General features: G+C 31.9%; 1 protein-coding gene across 2 annotated transcripts in view; it reads right to left on the bottom strand.

Annotated features, from left to right (window-relative positions):
- Positions 1-427: 427 nt before the first annotated feature.
- The window catches only part of LOC106459256 (FAS-associated factor 2-like), a 54,551-nt gene continuing 34,846 nt past the window's right edge, over positions 428-20,132 (bottom strand). For both annotated transcript variants that reach the window (XM_013918855.2, XM_022385713.1), the window contains exons 8-12: positions 17,091-17,182; positions 16,188-16,365; positions 9,655-9,826; positions 8,496-8,639; positions 428-1,435 (exon numbers count right to left, since the gene is read on the bottom strand). In XM_013918855.2, coding sequence (XP_013774309.1) covers positions 1,256-1,435; positions 8,496-8,639; positions 9,655-9,826; positions 16,188-16,365; positions 17,091-17,182 — 766 coding nt within the window. In that variant the 3' untranslated portion in view covers positions 428-1,255. The remainder of the gene's footprint in view (positions 1,436-8,495; positions 8,640-9,654; positions 9,827-16,187; positions 16,366-17,090; positions 17,183-20,132) is intronic.

Below are 20,132 nucleotides of genomic sequence, written 5' to 3'. Positions count from 1 at the left end.
TAGTTTGATATGGTGATAAAAATTTGTTTCATGAAACATTCTAGATGTTATTTTGAAATATCCGTTTTTATTATGGTGATATAAATCTAAATATGCTATTGTATATCAAAATATTTTTCTAGAGACTGTTGTTTATTTGTAGTTAAGTTCAAAGCTACACAAAGGGCTATCTGTGTTCTACCTACCACAGGTATCAAAGCCTGGTTTCTAGTATTGTAAGTCTGCAGACATACCGCAGTGACACTTGGTGGCCTCTAGAGATGATATATACACAAACACATCCATAGTATTAAGATATAAAGTCTAATATTACAAAAAGAAACAGTAGTCTAAGCCAAAGCATGTAAAATTTATTTACATATTTAATATATGTCTGTTGTATTTGTTACTGTAGTAATTGATGTGTAGAATAAATATCAACATACAATTTATTGTTAAATATGTCTTTATTTCAACGTGCTTCAAACAAGCACATTTGAAACAACATCTGATACAACTTCAACACAATCTTTCATTTTCATTTAGATGCATGCAAATTTAGAGTAACTGCTTAGTAACCTTACAGTTTTTTATTTTACTCATGTATATTATGGAATGATTAATACACTTACAGCTCAAGAGATAATTAATTTGGAAAAAAAGAAAGGATTCTGGGATAAAAACCACATTTATTTTACAGTGTCCAAGGCTCTCTATAAAACAGGTTATTTGCTGTCTTTGACAATTGCATACACACCTCGAAGCAATGAAATAAGTTCACTACCAAATAAACAAATATTAAAGTTTGTGTGTGTTTCAAATAAGCCTTTCTACTGCTACACTCACAAGAAATAATCTGCATCAACTCTAAAACCTACTTTCAAACTTATTCTCAAAACAAGTTACACCAGAAAATGTTAAGCATTTTCTAAACATTTGTAAAGCAGTAAACAGAATCAAGATAAGCCTGATTTTTAAAGCATATGAGTTAAAACGTTCTTCCATAATTAATTTAGATAACTACCTGAACATATCCACACTACAAAAGCATCCATAGATGTATTGTCTTCCTACCTGTTGCAGTTGTTAGTATAATAATACATGCCCACTTCTATATATTTATCCACAAGAAATTAAATTTAGAGTCAACAAATACTGTCCTGTTTTCCTTTAAGAAATTATATTTTCATCTGGATTTACACCACATTGACTAATTCATTCTGAAAAAAAACAAAAAACAATAGAATTATCTAGCACCTGCAAAAATGGTGTTTTTTTATGTATCAAGATCTTGAACAAACAGCATCTCTGACTGGCTTAGTCCAGCCTCTCGGAAGGACGGTGGCTCAGGACATTCTCTGGTGGGCTCACACGGAAGGACTCTGCGTGGAAAATTAGTCACAATTTGGAAGCTATCCGGTGACTGATCATGGCAAAACACAAAGTAGTATAGGTACTGAAAAATTACAAAATTACTGTCATCAATGCTGGGCCTACCACAAAACCAAAATAGATGTACTTGCTTACCTATATGCATAGATTAGAAACAGATTTAAAACAGAATAGTTCTGAAATGTAAACCTAGATATTTACAATTATAAACTCTGCATACTTTATCAACAGGAAGGAGAAAGTGTAGTGTCATTTATATAAAAATTAGTTATACTCCTCAAAATATTTTTCTAAAGTTCAAACTAACATTAATACAAATGGCACTACAATAACTTACACCATATAACTTGTTCTCAGGTTGAATAGATAAAAAATGCCAGTATATTTGGTGACTAAATTTCAGTTTCTATAATGAACAGGAGTTAACTTTTTACCCTGTCAGAATTGCAATATTTAATGCACTTTAACAGTTTTCTTTAAAAACTCTGTAGAAACCCTACTCAATAAAAAATATCAAACATTACTATAGTGATTTGGTGCTTAATAAAAACATATTATTTTTATTATGATTACTTATTGGTTGGAAAAATTCTCAATTTTTGTTTTACCAATAAGCATTTAACAATCAGCAGCTTTGAATAAAATTAGTGAAGTTTCATGGACACAGAAATACCTATAAAGGCAAGTAACTACAAATTTAATGATTGTTACATCAAAACCAAAGAATGGCTTGATCACAATGCTAGCTTTAAATGATGTACTTATATGTTGCAACTTCAGCTCTAGACTTGTTTAAAAATTCAGATTAAAAGTAAAGCTTTTTATTGAAATGTTAAAAGTATCTGAAAAAGAATAAAAGAGATGCAATAAATAAATCAATTTTCTACACTGTGACTAAAACAGTCACAGAAGCTTCCCTTTTTTTTTTTTTTTTGTTAAAGAGCACCTAACAATATTTCTTAAGGAGCCAACTGGTGACTACTTGTTTTAAGCATTTCTTCCAAGTAAAGTTTAGGAACATTTTTTTGTACTGTTGATATTTTGAGGTTTTAAGAAGACCTCCTCAGTTTTGTTTGTCTTATAAGTTGTTCTCAAACAAAGAGGTGAGGGATGGGTGGAATATACTTTTGGTGTTTGTCAATCTGATTTTGGAAAACCAAATATATTGTTGCAGCATCTGTCACTGGTATGTAAACTAGTTTTGCATGTCTACTCATTAGATTGTAATTGCCCAGAGTGAAGGAACCAAGAAACCAGTTGTTTCAGTTGGGTGCCATTTCTGAAAAGAACTCTATTGAATGGAGTCTAATTACATGATGCTTAATTCAAAAAAATAATGAAAAGAGTAAGGATCATGAAAGCAAAACTAGGTAAGGCTATGTAACCATAAATTCAGTACCATTGGCTAACATTTTAAATATAATAGTAAAATGTATGTCTAAAAATTACATATGATAAGGGACAAACCTATATTGTACTTAATTCAAATGCACTGCATTTCATACCAATTCTTGTTTACAGTTTAGCCTGTACTATTACACAATCTATTACACAACTCCAAAAGATATACTGCAACTGTAGGTGATCTCACAATTTTAACAAAAAGTATACTGTATATCAATATATACTTTATTGAGAGTAATCGTGTAAGTTAGCATTTATAATGTTCACAAACTATATGACCTCCAATAAATCTAAGCATATTCACATGTAGCATATAAAATAAAACCAAAAGACCTCCTATTATAAAATCATCTAAAAAACTGTAGTTTCAAAGTTAATATTTTCCTACACTGAAAATATATTTCTGATAAATAGTCACCTTATCTCACAAAACAGCTTTCCTTGATTTGTACTGCCCCCTCTATATGCACAAAATTTTTGCCTGCCACTAGCTTTTATACTCCCACTAATCTCCACGTGGCACAACTATGTTGTGGTAATGTATGCAAATAAGCATGCAACAACCCTCCACAATAGGAGTGTGACACAACCTTCTGAAAAAAACTCACCAGAAGTGGAGAGGATGGGTGGGAAGTGTGAGCATAGGTATCTATCAGAAATCTATTTCAGTGTGTGAAAATATTAACTTTTGAACTGATAACTTATCTACTCTTACAAAACAGCTAGAATCCCACACTGACCCAGTGTAAAAGTTACCAAGATGAGCCTCCGTGAGAAAATGTCAGAAGAGGACTCTGGGAGTGTGAAATCTCAATGTAGAGGAAACATGGGAAACCACACCACATCTGAACCAGGTATACTCTTTGCATGAGATGAATGAATGTGTCATGAAATGGGCAGAATATGAAGCAAAACTGAAAAAGTGCTATTTGTGTAGAGTGGCTAAGGAGCATCAGACCACAAGCAAGAGGTCAACTCTAGTCCAAAACCAGCAGCATTGAGATTGGATCAATCGCCCCACAATAGGAGGAGTGTCCTCTACAATTCACCTCAGACCCAGGAATCAAAAGGGAAAAAAGTTCTTCCATTCCAGGAACCCAAGCTGTTATGTGTGCATAACCAACACCAGTATCCCTCATAAACCAACATTCAGGTAATAGGAAGGTGGAAATGCTATATGAAGGGTGAACTCCATTCCAAAACCATGTGGTATGGGAAATGTATTGTCCAGTTTGCAGTAGAAAGAGGGTCTCAGCCCACTCACATGTGAGGACTTATGTTGACTGATCAGGCTCCAACCAACACCAGTCACCCAAGAATCAACACCCAGGCAGTGGTGGGAGGGAGTGTTCCCAGTCAGAGGGGTGAACTGCATACAGAAATGTGACAGAAAAATCCAGTCCACATCATACGGCATCTGGAATCTTACATCAGATCTGCAACAGGAGGATAGTCATGCCACCTACATCTGCAGAATACCACTGCCATAATCTCAACTGAGTGGAATCAAACACATTCGGGAGGAAGCCTCCATGGTCTACCACCTGAGCAGCTAGAAGCTGATAAGTGGTAACAAATCCCATACTCCACTAGTAGAAGGGGGGAAAAAATGTGATGGAGAGCCAAGAGAAACACATCACTGGAGAAAATGCAATTGGTGACTGCAAATCTTATTTTGAAAAGCAGACTGACCAGACTTGTAAGATCAAAAGAACTGCAGGAAACGATAGCAGTCCTTTTTGCTTTAATTAGTTATTCCACGAGTGTAAGGTCCAGAACAAACATATTTACAAAGCAAAACACTGCAAGGATGAACTTACAAACATTCTTGTGGAACACCTGATCTCAACAGTGAGCAATGATAAAAGGTTGCACAGTACAGATAGAATTAGTATACTTGGACAGGCACCACTTACCACAGAGCAGGATCCAAAAAAGAAATGCAAAGGAGCTTGCTGTATTATGAAATAAAGAAGAAAAATGACACCTAGCTACTCAAAGATGAATTGATGAGTGAAGGATGGCAACAAGAGGGAGATGATATCCAGTTGAGAGGGTAACCACCAGACAATGCAGATAATGTGACATGAAAATATGAGGCACGTTCCACATGACAGCTTGGATAATTTCCTCCAAAGTATGATGAAGACAAGCAGCCAAAGACATTGTGAGGTGACAAATCTGGTGGTGGATACACAGAAAATACGACAGGAGTCAGGAGACAAGGTACCAAGAAACAGAAGGATTCCAATGTATAAATAAATGGAAACAGGAACAACGGAAAGAAGCCACGTGAGCCACATAAGATCGCAGAGCCCTAACTGGACACATGGGGTCAACTGGGATCAGAACAGGAATATGCAACGAAAAGAAGGGAACAGGAAGCCAAAGGTTCAAATGGAGGAAGAGAAAGGACATGGAAAACAACATTAAGATCCCAATCCAGAAAGGGAGTAGGTCATGGAGGGTGTGGAGATGAAAAGAATGAAACAAGAGTGAAATACCAGGAGAGAAAAAAACATGGTGGAATCAGAAAAAATGAAAGGTAGGCAATAATGCAGTTCTATAACCAGCAATGGTTGAAACAGAAAAACTATTATTGAAAAGTCAGGTAAAAAATTTATATAGGTGAAGGAAAGGAAGGGATAAATCTCTGATGAATTCACCATTGATGAAAAAAAATGCCACTTATGTCAGTACAAGGAAGAGGTATGGACAGAGTGGGAAAAAGGGATGCTACCCAGGTGGAAAGTATGGAACCTCATGCAAAAGACAAGGCAAAAGCCATGCATGAAGCCAGAGGGTGGGAATGTACAGATGAAAAACAGCCAAATGAGGTTGATAGGGAAGAGGAAGAGGTAACAGTGGTAACAACTGAAGAGGAGTAAGCAAAAGGAACCAAGGTTGAGCTGGCCATAACGGAGCCTCAAGGACTTGACATGGAGTGGTTTGAATAATGAAAAAAAAATGTCCAATGTGTAAAGACACAGTGACTGTATTTAGATGCCCCTTGTCAATTGATTAAGAGACAACATTAAGAGTTGTTGGAGTGGATCATCACTTTTTGCCCCTCAAAAACGACATGAAATGATCTGTTACATGACAAACAACCACGAGTTCCAGAACCCTGATGTTGACACTTAACCTGACCAAAGACCAAAAGAGAAGCATCTGTAAAAAGATGCTCCTGTGATCATGGAGAAGGAAGAGGGACATCAGCCGTTGTGTTGTCCCTGTACAATCACTAGGTAAAATGACTCTGGACAAAAGGGACACCAAGTAATCCAGTGGATCTCTGGTGAGGTTCCAATGATCCTGAAGGACCCACTGAGAAGACCACATGTTGGCACGTCACGGGGAATAAGAGCCTCCAAGGTAGCCCAAGTCTCCATAAGAGAAAGACCCTCTCCCACAGAAAGAAAAGGTGAGGATTGCACCTTCTAAATCGAAAACTCCATGGAATGCAGACAGGGAGAAGGTTGGGCCCCAACAGAGATGGGAGTTTAAGAATACCCCAAGGTGAACGAGATATTGAGTTAGTGTGAAAATGTACTTCTCCACCTTTACCAGCCAACCCATCAGCGCAGCTTCCTAGAGAAGAAACCACTTGTTGATGGAAGAGGATGAAAGCAAAGCATCTAAAAGTAGCTAGTCATCCATATAACGATGGAAATTAAGCCCATGTGAATGAAGTCGGGCAAAGACGAGAATAGAAACCACGAAGAGTAGGAACTAATGATTCTTTAGTGTCTTTGAGTAGATGGAGAGAGGGAAGGAACATAAAAGAGAGATAGGGGAGGTGTCGAAAGGAAATGAAGGGAGAGTCCTTCTGATAAAACCTGAAGAACCTAAGGGTCAGTAGTAAATTACTCCCAAATGTTCAAAAACAGAAGCAATCTGGACCTGATCCAATATGACAGTCACCTATACAGTTGGTGGCACGCAGGTCGGTGGTGAAGAATAGTATCACATGAAGGTGTGACTTGTGAGGAAGGAAGAGGTATGGGGGATGAAGGAGGTGGTCATGACACAGGAACAGGAGTAGTGGACAGTTGTGATAAACAAGAGGCTAAAAGTGAGAAGGAAGTATGCAAATAGGAATACCCTCCCCAAAAAACATTTGGCATGAAAATGGGGGCCATGTATAAATTATGTAAAGAGGTAGGGAGGAAGCACACAAGAGTTGTGCGGTCATCCCTACCAAAGAGGTCTCAACAACAAAGGAGCTAAGTGTGAAGGGAAAGGGCTGAAGATGATAAGCATACCAACATGGAGAAGAGAAAGGAACAGGTATCTCCCTAAAACTCCTCAGGGGAACGACGTATAGCCTCAGACAAAAGGTGCATGGAAGAAAGGTAATGAAAGAAAGATGTCAATGCCAGGCAAAGGAAAACTGTGTCTATGAAAAATGCACAGAAATGACAGGGTCTGACAGGGAGGATTGAAATCAAATGTTAAGTATCCAGAAAAGGATATGCCGAATAATGGTAAGTCAAAGCATGAGCCTCTATTATGCTTGGGGGATGTGGCATGCTGACCCCCAAAGACAAGTGCTGTGGAAAAAGCTCAGCTTTGACCCTGATGTTAGGTGAGGGAGGAAGGACAAAATATTCGGTAGTATGTGCTTCTGTCAAAAGTGAAGGAGATGTGTTATAAGACATGGGAGACTAAGACAAAATAGAACATACCTGTCAAACTACCTACACAAATGTAGATGAAGGTCAAGGCACATCCATGGTCTGAGAATCAGACTGCATGGCAAAGGAAGGAAATGAAAAAGACTGTACAAATCTCATCATATTGTTCCAGCTCTCCCGAGAAGGGGAGAAGTGGTTGATGGACAGGAGACCATTCAGCCTGCATGAGGGAAGACATCTCACAAACACAAGGGCTAAAATATCATCAGCCACTAACATTGGACCTGAAGCCATTGTGTTAATTTGTTGGTTACTAATTCTGTCTGAAGCTGTAGTAGTAGCGATTTATAACTCTAAATTCATAATTAAGTCATTCACAAAATTCACTTAAATATACGAAAAAATCAATTCCAAGTTATCTGTCAAATCCAAGCAAAAATAACTTGAAAATCAAAAAGAAATTTCCAAATCAAAAAATTTTTCAAATCCAAACAAAATCAGTGAAGAAATTTTTGAAGTCAAATTTCTAAAGTTCAAAAACCTTGTACACCAAATTAGATAAAAAAAATTGTGAGCAAGACGACTGATCACTGTCATGTCCAAATCGAGGAATGAATATTGGGTTCTACTGCATAAAGGGAGTCAGCTATACCTATCACCCCACTGCTCCTTCTAAGCATGCTCCAAAAACCCATTTCTTTTCCTGCATGTAAGTGGATGATTCTTACTGCTAATGCACAACACAAAACCTGATGTACTATTACTTGCCAGCATACTAAATACATGTACAATTAGTTTCTTATAATTCAAAAGCTATTTGTGGATAACATGAAAGAATGTTACAACATGTGAGATAAAGTGCAACTCTCCATGATATTAGTTCTGTAATTTACTGACCATTTAGTGTAAATCATCTGAAATCTACACACTTGAAGAATATTATTCTATCAAATTTTCAATAATTTAATGATAACCAAATTATTATATGGTCAAGTAATATTAGATAATAACTTTTAATATAACAATATTTTCAATTTGAACATGCAATATAATGTACAAAATATATATGAAATTAACACATACCTTTAGTGAATGGTCCCTTCTGAACCTTCTTTCTAACCTACGACCTTCAGGTAGTTTTATCATCAAACGAATAGTATCTGGTTCATTAGGTGGTGGTTCATCTGGAACCTGATCAGCTAGTTCTACTTTCAGTCTTCTTATTTCCTGGAAATTGAACAATACATAAGGGTTTAACCAATTGCAATAAATATCTACATATTTTTCAACTTTTCATATAATGAGAAATATGTATCAAAGTACACAAATATGTATTATAACATTTTATTAAAAAGAAAATTTTTAAATATAGCAAAAAATTATAAAAAGGAACTAAATTCTTACGTGAAATAATTAATCAGCAAGTTGTTTGAATATTGGTAAATTTAGCAATTTATCACCCTCACATAAATGATTTCGACACTAAATTATAAAAATAAGGTATATATTACAAAAAGAGAGACACAAAAAAAGAATAAAATAATCCACTTCTAAGCTTGCAAATTATGTACCCTTTTACATGGCTTTACACACAGTTTTAGTACTTAACCAGTGATTTAACATGGCTTTGCACACAGTTTTAGTACTTAACCAGTTATTTAACATGGCTTTACACACGGTTTTAGTACTTAACCAGTGATATAACATGGCTTTGCACACAGTTTTAGTATTTAACCAGTTATTTAACATGGCTTTACACACAGTTTTAGTACTTAACCAGTGATTTAACATGGCTTTGCACACAGTTTTAGTATTTAACCAGTTATTTAACATGGCTTTACACACGGTTTTAGTACTTAACCAGTTATTTAACATGGCTTTACATACAGTTTTAGTACTTAACCAGTTATTTAACATGGTTTTACACACAATTTTAGTACTTAACCAGTAATTTAACATGGTTTTACACACAATTTTAGTACTTAACCAGTAATTTAACATGGCTTTACACACAGTTTTGTACTTAACCAGTTATTTAATATGGCTTTACACAGTTTTAGTACTTAACCAGTTATTAAACATGGCTTTACACACGGATTTTGTACTTAATCAGTTATTTCACATGGCTTTACACACGGTTTTTGTACTTAACCAGTTATTTAACATGGCTAAAATCAAGATATTGTACTTAGTACAGAAATTTTGAATTAATAATTAATAAAAACATCACATTATAACTTGCATCTTTTTTGAATTGTTCAGCAAGCTTCTTTTCATGTTCCTCTCTTTCTTGCTGTTCTTTTCTCTCATCTTCTTCTTTTTTTATCCTTTCTTTTTCTTGGTCAGCACGTAATGATTCCAGGTAAGCTTGGTCTTGTTCCTCTCTTATTGTTTGATTCAAACTTCGTTCCTGTCTATTAAAAATGATAGTCATTGTAAGATTTCATTATTACTATCCTTTATATTAAAGAAAATACAGAAATTATTCATTTTCATATTTAACTTATCAGGATGTCTCTCTAGCAACCAATACATGCTGCAGAAAGACAGATAAAAGTACTAGTACTTTACCTATAGATAATCAGTAAATGTTAAAAATTTTAATTTAAGTCTAGCAACAAAACAACTAAATAACAATATCAAGATAATAATATGTATATAATAACAATATAAATACACTAAAAGTAATTTTTAAAGTAAAATAAAGTTATCCCTTTAACTATATGGTTGTTCATACCTAAACCAGAGATGATAACTTGTGAAAAACCTGGTATATAAAGAAGTTTATAATAAAAAATAAAAGAATTCATCAATTAAAAATAATAGGGGATATTTTTTATTATTTTAAAATAAAATTTTCTGTTTGATTACTAGAAGAATCATGTAATTGTAACAATAATACAAGTGTCATTAATTTTTGCCAAATAACTTTGGTTGTGTTTTCTTCATGAGAGAAGGTTGATTATGGATTCCAACAGCCTTGGTAGTACTGAATCCTCTGAATGAGAGAGTAGATGGGCACAGATGTTTAGGTTAACTTCTATAACTCATCTTCAGGTCTGCTTGTATCAAGACAATGCTGACCTGAAGGCTTATTGGAGTGTAGTTGTGATGTAGAGCTCCTGTTGTCTGAAAGTGCTTTTTTCAGTACAATTCTGTAGTCATAGGTATAGCTGTTAGTTAAAAATGCAACCCAAAGGCTGCTAATATCTGAATCCATAAGGTACAAGTTGATGTGCCGTCTTTAATAACAGCAAGTGTTGCATCACAGATGATTCAATTCTAGATCTACATATTTTAGTAATTTTTACTCATGTAAGGCTGATGGGGAAGTTGCTGCCCACAGCATCAGATGTAAACTGGAGTATTGCAACCATTGAAAAATAAAAAAGACATCAAATGTGGCCAGACTGCTTACATGCAGGCCTATATATATATTTCATGTTCCTAAAAAGGTTGTAGAAAAAATTTTGAGCATGCAATAATGGAAAGCTACTGGAACAAGCCAGGCTCCCAAAACAGGAAGAAGTCACTTCTCCTTCCAAGTGGAAACAGGAAAAAGTTTTTGAAAATAGGACTTCACACTTATGTATCAAATGCATTTAAAATGTGGAAATACCCATCTAATAAAGGAAATTTATTTAGGGATTAATTATTTCTAATACATATGTATCTATGCAATTTGAAGTGTTAAACAATAATAAATGTACGTTTTTCTAATTAAAAAACATTTTTTTCTTCAGAATCTAGGAAAATCATTTTATCTATTTTATTTTTTGCAATTTGAATCTTCATTCAAAATATTATAAAAACATTTTCTAAATTCAATGAATTTTTCTTCCTTTTATTTAAAGTTTTTAACTTAAATTTTGAATTCATGTCATGATTTGTGGTTTTTCTCACATGTATATAGAATGCTTTTCTACATCTATACAAAATGAGCAGTGCCAAATCCCTTGGTAAGTTACACATACCAAATGAAGTCATCCTGATTCAAAATTCTGTGAAATTTTTGGTTTCTAATTTTTCATTGGCCTTCTGCTTCTAGCCAGAACTTGATTCACATTTTTCTGAATGTTTTACACTTAAACAATTTGTTAGAGATATATCAAATGAATAGAAAATGCTATTATTGGCAAGAGTTTATAAATTTGATTTGACTGTATGTTTAAAATGAAATTATATTTGTACATGAATGATCAAAAATAATTTAAAATATACTGTTTTATGGTAAATACTCTGCAAAATTAACAATTACCTCCTGTGAAAAACAACCCATTCATAAATATAGCAATTAATGTACCAAAAAAAGATACAACACCTTTCTTAATCATCAAAAACACCCTTCCACGATCCACTAATAATAATAATTCAATTACGGTTATCAATACTATATATAGTCAACTTCATTTTTGTTTTGACATAAAATTTCAATAACAACTAATGCATTGGTATTGACATACTCTCAGTTGGAAGATTGGAACGATCATGTTGATTTGCTTATACCTATATTATGCATGCCAAGTTTGGAGAACATGAATAAGCATGTAGTTATCTCAGCAATATGATTGATTTATGTTGAGAGTTTGGCAACCAAGTGGGTGATGATACTTTTTGTCACCTTCAGCATGGCAGGTCACCAAATAGAGCTGAAAAATGAAAGCAAGTCAAATTTTACTGCAGGGGAAAATAAAACTCAAAGGTGAAGTTGAATGGCACTTTACCAAGTTGTGTGATCCCTGCTTTATATCGGTGCTTTAAGATATTTGGTCAAGGGCTAAAGTAAATCATCTATGCATGCCAAGCCTTGTTAAACATTACTTGGATTAAGAGTGAATCACCATTAACACAGTGGGTATTAAAACTGACAGAGTTAATACAACCTAATCATAGGGAAATTCATTTTCTTTGACAACCTTATGTCATAAGTTCCATTATCATCACAAATACTGAACTGAACATTAATTATTACTGTACTCTCAAATAAGTATATCTTGATTTCTATCATTACCAAAGATCTTGGCCTAACATTATTGCTTTAACTTTTTGATTACAGATAGGAGAAATACACCTATTATGTAACCACCAAAGTAACCATGAGATTAGTCATAACATAACTTTTGATAATGTACCTATATCTTCACAAAATTTGGCAGACTATCAGTAAACAGTACAAGGCTTTTGTACACAAAATATCAGATTTTTTAAATAAAGATTTGCTAGTGAATTATTTTTTTGGAATGTTGACTATCCAATACGTAAAGTAATTTTGATTTTAAGATTAAAAATAATTTTCATCTGAAAATTGATAAATTTTCATTTTTTGTTATCTCTAAAACTTTCTAAATAACATTTTTAGAAAACCACAATTGTTTATTCTAAATAGCTTAAAGCTTCCAGCAATATACATCTATTAATTTTTGTTATTTTGTTGACTTTTGAACCATGTCTAACTAATAATCTTGCCATGCAAGTTGTAAGTCAGGCGGCACATGTACAACTCATGTTACCATATCGAATAGGATAAAACTGTCCTACAAAGTAGAAATCTTTTACTCTTCTTACTCTTCCCCAAACAGGGAAATAAATACATCGTTTGCTTAAATGCTTTTGGTAAAAAAAAAAATTGACTTGGAACTTTAAAAGTTACTTTTTCTTACAAAACTTTTAACTGTATACTTAGCTGTAGTCTGCATATAAATTACATATTTAGAAAGTAATATTTTTTTTTCACTTTTTCTAGCCTACATTCTAACCTTTTACAAGAAAAATGATTAAGTATAATCCTTCATTGCTTGTTAAATACTTTTAGTAAAGTTTATTCTAAGCATACTGTATATGTACAAGCTAATCTAAATACAACACTATTATGAAACTTAATATTACATGTAGATTTTTCTTTTAAAAGAAGTGTTCTTGTTATCAAATTAACAACATGGTTATAGGTAGCTAACATAATTAACTCTCTCACTACAGACTCGGTCAATTCGATCAAATTTGTTAAACCCAAACCGACCTTTAGAATTTCCATACTATAACTTCTAATAGCTCTCAGTAAGCATTACAAGTCTTTTGTATACAAAAAATCAGAATTTTTATTGAAGTATTTTCAATGAACATTTCTCCATGAACATATGGAGCCAAAGCATTTACTGCTCCAAGTGCAAAGTGATTTTCGTGTCAAGATTAAAAATACTTTTCTTTCTCTGAAAATTGTAAAATTTCATTTGTGACATCTTTAAAATCTCCTAAATAAATTTCAAATATTTTTTTTAGTACAACATTATAATTTATCTATAATTTTCTCTTCCCCAACTCTATACAGACTCAGTCAATTTCAATGACCATATAACCACAATAAAACAATATGAAATAAATCTAAATTACTCTGTTTTCTAGATTGACTTCAAATTGTAACAGGAAACAACATCTGTTTATCCTAAATAGCTAAAATATCACAACAGTATACATCTGTTTCTACTCAAACTTCATTTTACTGCCTTTTGAAACATGTTTAACTCATAATCCCACCATACAAGTAGTAAATAACTTGGCAAATGTGTAGCTCAATCGAATTACATAACATATGAGCTACTAACAAGCATACAACATAAAAAAGTTTATTATTATTTTTCTTTATCTTATCTAACCTAATAAGTTTCTAATTGATATATTTTAGTTACTTTTATAACACTAAATAAAGAATGCACATAAAACATAAGAAATATAATATTTAACTGTTTTTTTTTTCTCTCAACTGTTGATGAAGTTTAAGGTAGTATAAACCCTTTACAAAGTGTTACCTTGGTTTTGACCTTTTTATGAGAAAAAACATCTTCATACTACGCTTTTTGTATTAGAGAATATACTGAAATAGATACAAATATATTTTCTGGCACATGCTGTGTAACATTACCACTGTGGTTAATTTGCATATTATGAAAGTAAAGAAATCTTATGTTCCTGATAACTTCTATAAACATGACTGAATACTCGTGAAAATGGATCAAGACTTTGATGGGATGTGAAAAATTAGTCTGAACTAAGGAAAACATTGAAAGTAAAGGGGTTAAGGATTCAAAATATAGCCTTCAACCTTATTTGGTTACAGAGCCATAAACTAGAATATCAGGCCTCTCTTGCCACACCAACCTGTCATATTCTCTCTTTCACAAATTGCCACTAGTTCTCTCTGATGTTTAATACTTTATTACTTATAATCAATAGAAAGTCAGGATTTTAATCTATCAAATGATGTATCATATTACTATTTTTTTTGTACAGAGAGTTGTCTGTTTTGCTCCCACTTCAAACTTTATTCCCACAGAAAACACATCAACAAGCTTGGCTGAATTTTTAATAGATTTTGTTGCATAGTTAGAAAGCCAGAAAAATTGCGATAGTTATGAGACATTGTCTGCTTTTTGCATGATATTATTTTGTATTCTTTGGTGCATTATTTAATTAAATAGAAAATTATTTAGTGCAGTAATACGATTAGTATAAAACAGTAGGGTTACGTTTCATTGACAGTCAACAGCAAAAAACAGCTTTATTTTGTTTTTTCATATGTATTATTTATTTATTATTATAAGAGTGACTAAAATGTAAAAATTAAAATATTTTTAGGTTAGACAAGGTTAACATTAGGTAAAATAACTAATAATAAAAATGTGTTCATTAGGTATGCTAACTAGCAACAAACAAGTAGCCCATGCATTATGTAATTCAATAGGATAACATGAGTTATATATGTTTGCTAAGTGTCTTAAAACATATGTGGGGAAAATATTAGTCAGACATGATTCCAAGGGCAATAAAATGATAAAATTTTAGTATAAACTGATGCATACCATTACGAGTTTAAAGCTATTTAGGAGTTACAATTTGAAGTCATTTTATAAAGAAAAAAGGGTAATTTAGATTTGTTTAAATTCTTTTTCGATGGTTATAATGTCCATCAAATTGATCAACCTCATATAGAGGTTGGAAAGAGAAAATAACAGAGAAAATATAAAATACTACTGAAATTAAACAAATGAAATTTGAGATTTTCCAGATGAAGAAAAGTATTTTTAATCTTAAATCAAAAACCACTTTGCACTCAAAGCAGTCAACACTTTCACTCCATATTCTCATGCAGATATTTCATTATCATTAACAATTCTGATTTTTTTGTCTACAAATGACTTAATTTTTACTGAAAGTTTGTAAAATTGCATGAAGATACACTAAACATATTAGAAGTAATAGTAATGAAACTATAAAGGTCAATTTTGGGTCACAAACTTAGCTGAGCCTGTAACGAGAATTAATGGCTCTGTAAACAAATAAGATTGAAGGATATAAAATTTATGCTTCACTTGAGTAATAACTATATTATAATGAGTACTATACGTGAACTTCCATACTTCCCAGAGAAGCATGGGATTAGCGAAGAGGGAAGACCTACAAAGCAAATGTCACAAGTCTCATACGATGGGAGATTGCAGCTTTTCTAAATATTTCCTTGGAAGATTAAAAACTTAAAACTTATACAATATTAAAATTTGACTATGTTTTAATGCCGTGTTTACTCGTACACCATGATAATAAAGTAGTTTAATTAAATGTTGAAAGTAACTCTTTGAAAAAGTTGTGATATTCACACTCTGACCTGCCCATGGCGAGAGAGTTAAAACAATATGTTACATTTTAGGTAGAATGAGAATGTTCCTTTTGTCCACTGTTGGAATAATTTGATATAAAAATAACACAGATTCATCTAATTCTTACCTATCAAGTCTAGCAGCTACTAAAGATGTTTCATTATCATTCATAATCCTTTGAAGCCTCTGTATTAATTCTGTTGGGTCTACTGGGCCCTCTAATCTTGCAACAACTGTCATACGATTATCTCGGAGTACTATTACAGCTAAAAATGGATAGCCATTTTCTCGTAGGGCTTGAGAAACTATAAAGTTAACAATAATTTTGTAATGCAAAATAATCAATTTGTTTGAAATTATATAATTTTTTTGCACTGAATTAATTTCTTATAATAATTTTATGATATATAAGAATGTACAAAATATTAAAATAATCAATAATTAATAAGTGCTATAGAGGTCATGTTCAAATTCAGGGGTAATATAATATTTTCATGAAATTTCTGAGAATTTATAAGAACTTTAACTAATTTAGTCTAAATGACAAACTCTGAATTACAAAATTTTTTTATTGTTACAAGACACTAGATATGAAACTATAAAATGTAAATTAACTAATAATCAATAAACCATACACAGTAGCTAAATATTTTATCAATAGCAAAATACCCAGGTCTGTGAGAAGTTTACACAATAAGCTGTCAAAAAAAAATTAACAGAGTTTGTTTGTATACTTTTCCATCAAAGTTACACAATGTGTTATCTCTTCTGTTTCCAGCAGGGAATTGAATCCCTAATTTTAGTGAACAAGTTAATAAAGTTATCACTAACCAACCGGGGAACAATTTTAACACATCCTTATTATTTTCAAAAATGTATTAAATGCTTATTTAATATACATGACTGGAAAAATCAGCCCTAGATTTTCAAATGCATGTTAGTACTGCTAGGATACACATGCATTACAATAAAAACAAATAGTTTGATTGCTATAAGTACTTATGACATTAAGTAATTTATAAAATCATACCTCTATATCCTTCTGGTAGATTAACTGAACATGCCCAGAACAAAAACCTGGTATTGATAAATGCTATTACATCTTGGTTAGCCAGAGTTGTCCTAAAATAAAAGACTAAATTAAACATGTAAAAAAGTAAAAATTTCCACCATCAAAATCTATCATGTTTGTCTAAAATTGACTATGTGATTAGTTGATAATGATAGAAAATAATTACTTCACTGTAGTAATTTTTAGCAAAATTTTAGTAAACTTCAGAGAAAAATTAGTTTCTGGGTAGTAGCAGATATCTTGTGCTAATAATTTTTAAAACTTTTTAAGCTTTAACTCCTCTCAATATGGGCTCAGTCAATTTGATCGACCACATGAACTTTTTGTACTTGTTTAATCCTTTCCACATGGGTCAAGGGTCAAAGACCACATCATCACATTTGTTGACTCTAATTTAAAATTTTATTGAACTACTATTTTATCAATTTATGTCAATAAGTTTGGTATCAAACTGTAGATTATAATTCAAGTTTTAGTATCATACATTATTTGATCTCTTAATTCAAAATTTTATTGAACCATTATTTTATCAATTTATGTCAATAAGTTTGGTATCAAACTGTAGATCATAATTCAAATTTTAGGATTATACATTATTTGATCTCTTAATTTAAAAGTAAATATAAAAAAAACACCTAAATATCGATTTTTGTGTGTCACTTTCAAGATAGATGTTTGTGATGTCAAAATACAAAGTCTATATTTTCGTATGAATTAGGAACTCAAATTACCGATATTAATAAGCTAGAATATAAAATAAAAACCTCCTGTCTTTTCAATTTGCTTAGATATCACTCATGTATGGAATCAAACACAATGGCCCCTCTCACGTCTTTCCATTTCTGGAAATGCTCCTTTATATACACTTAATTCTTTCTATGACATGTGAATGACCAATTTAAAGCTCAAAATGTTCCCCTAGTGGCTTTCTTAGCCATTTTCAAGTATTATGATGTCATATTGTTCTTTCAATACAAATCTTTGTGCTGGTAAGGTGAGTAGTCTACTCGAAATTTCATATTTTTTTAGACCCAAATATAGCTTTGTTCCAAAAATTGATAAATTATAATTGAGTTCTATGGTATTGATATAGTAATTTATGATTTTTTTGGTTTTTCAAACGTATATATAAAACTTAAAAAAAATTATTTCGTTTCACATCCTCCACACTTGAAATTTGATAAGGCTTAGCAACCTAGGGGAAGCAGCAAACGAGTACAAAGGTCAGAACTAGAAGAGATTTGCTTTACTTGTTTATTTTTAAGAAAAATAAGTTTAAGAAGTTATTTGAAATAGTAATAATGTATATACATATATTATGCATAATAATAGAAATGTGACTGTATTTTACAAAATAGTAGTCCACTAAAACACAGCCAAGACAGGTCACTTAGTAAAAACTAAAGGTAAGTTTTATATTATTGGATACTCTAATATGAGTGCACGTGCGCTGCATCATTGTAACTTATGTATTGTTAGCCAGGCATGACTGAAAGGTCAATATAGTAAAAATAATAAATATATATATATATAAATGTATAATGTTATGAGATTTAAGCTATTTAGTCTAAACATTTGTATTTTTGTGTTATAATTTAGTCATTTTAGAACGAAAAAGGCATAATTTATATATTTCCAAATTTTTTATGGTAGTTACGGAATTGGTTAATTTGACCAAACCTGTACAAAGATTCATTAATGAAAACAACAGATAAAATATAAAGTTTTGTTCTGAAGAAATGTTTGATAACTATCTCAGTATCTGGATGTTATAAAGGTTTTGCATGTGTAAATTGAAAATGTTCTGATGCAGAAAAGTATTTTTAATCTTAAAATGAAAATTACTTTGCATGTTGGATAAGCAACATGCAAAAAGAAAAAGGCATGAGAAAAATATTGCTTAACAAACCTTAAGACTTAATAAAAAAAATCATATTTTGCATATGAAAGCCTTGTAATGTTTACTGAAAGTCTGTCAAATTTCATGAACATATGCTTACTAATTTAAAAGTTATAGCATGAAAACTATAAAAAGAATTAAATGGTTATGAGATCAGTCCAAGGGATTGATCCTGTGCTGAAAGAGTTAAAGTCTTTATTGTTCTGATACTAGTAACTTTTAATATAGTACATGTATCTTCACAAAATTTGACAGACTTTCAGTAAACATTATAAGTCTTTCACATACAAAAAAAATTGTCAGTGAATATATTGACTATTTTTTTTACTATACCACATGCAAAGTGATTTTCATGTTAAGATTGAAAATACTTTTCTTCATCTCAAATTTCATTTGTGTAATCTCTAAAACCTCCTAAATACATTTCAAACGTTTGTTTCAGTAAAACTTTATATTTTTTGTTATTTTCTCTACTCTAACTCTATACAAAGTTGGTCAATTTGACCAAACTTGTAACTACCAAATAAATCTAAATTACTGTTTTTTTCTTTCTAGAATGACTTCAAATTGTAACATGACACCACATTTGTTTATGCTAAGTAGCTTTAAACTCGTAACAGTATACATCTATTTATACTAAAATTTTATTGTTTTGTTGCCTTTTGAACCACATCTAACTACTACTATTCATGCCATTATAAGTTGCAAATCACTTGGAGGAATGTGAAGTTCAAATTACGCTATTGAATATTACATTACCCACAAGCTGCTCGCATGCGTGCCTTGTGAAACATTTTTATTATATTATTATTATTTATTTTACCTAATCTAACCTTAACTAACCTAAACGAGATCCCTATTTTTACATTTTAATTACCTTTATAACAATAAATAAAGAGTAAACATGAAAAACAAAAAATAAAGTACTTAACATGGTCTTCTTTTCATTTTTTGCTGTCAACTGTCGATGACACTAAACCACACTTTTTTTTACTAATGGTAGTAATGCACTAAATAATTTTTATTTAATTAAATAATACACCAAAGTATATACACTGAGTGGTCACAAGTAAATAGACACCTAATTTTTGTCATTTAAC

This window comes from Limulus polyphemus, unplaced genomic scaffold (genome assembly GCF_000517525.1).
Source record: "Limulus polyphemus unplaced genomic scaffold, Limulus_polyphemus-2.1.2 Scaffold582, whole genome shotgun sequence".
Classification (NCBI taxonomy): Eukaryota; Metazoa; Arthropoda; class Merostomata; order Xiphosura; family Limulidae; genus Limulus; species Limulus polyphemus.
Note: the sequence above shows the minus strand (reverse complement) of the source record. Positions and strands in the feature narration are given on the sequence as shown.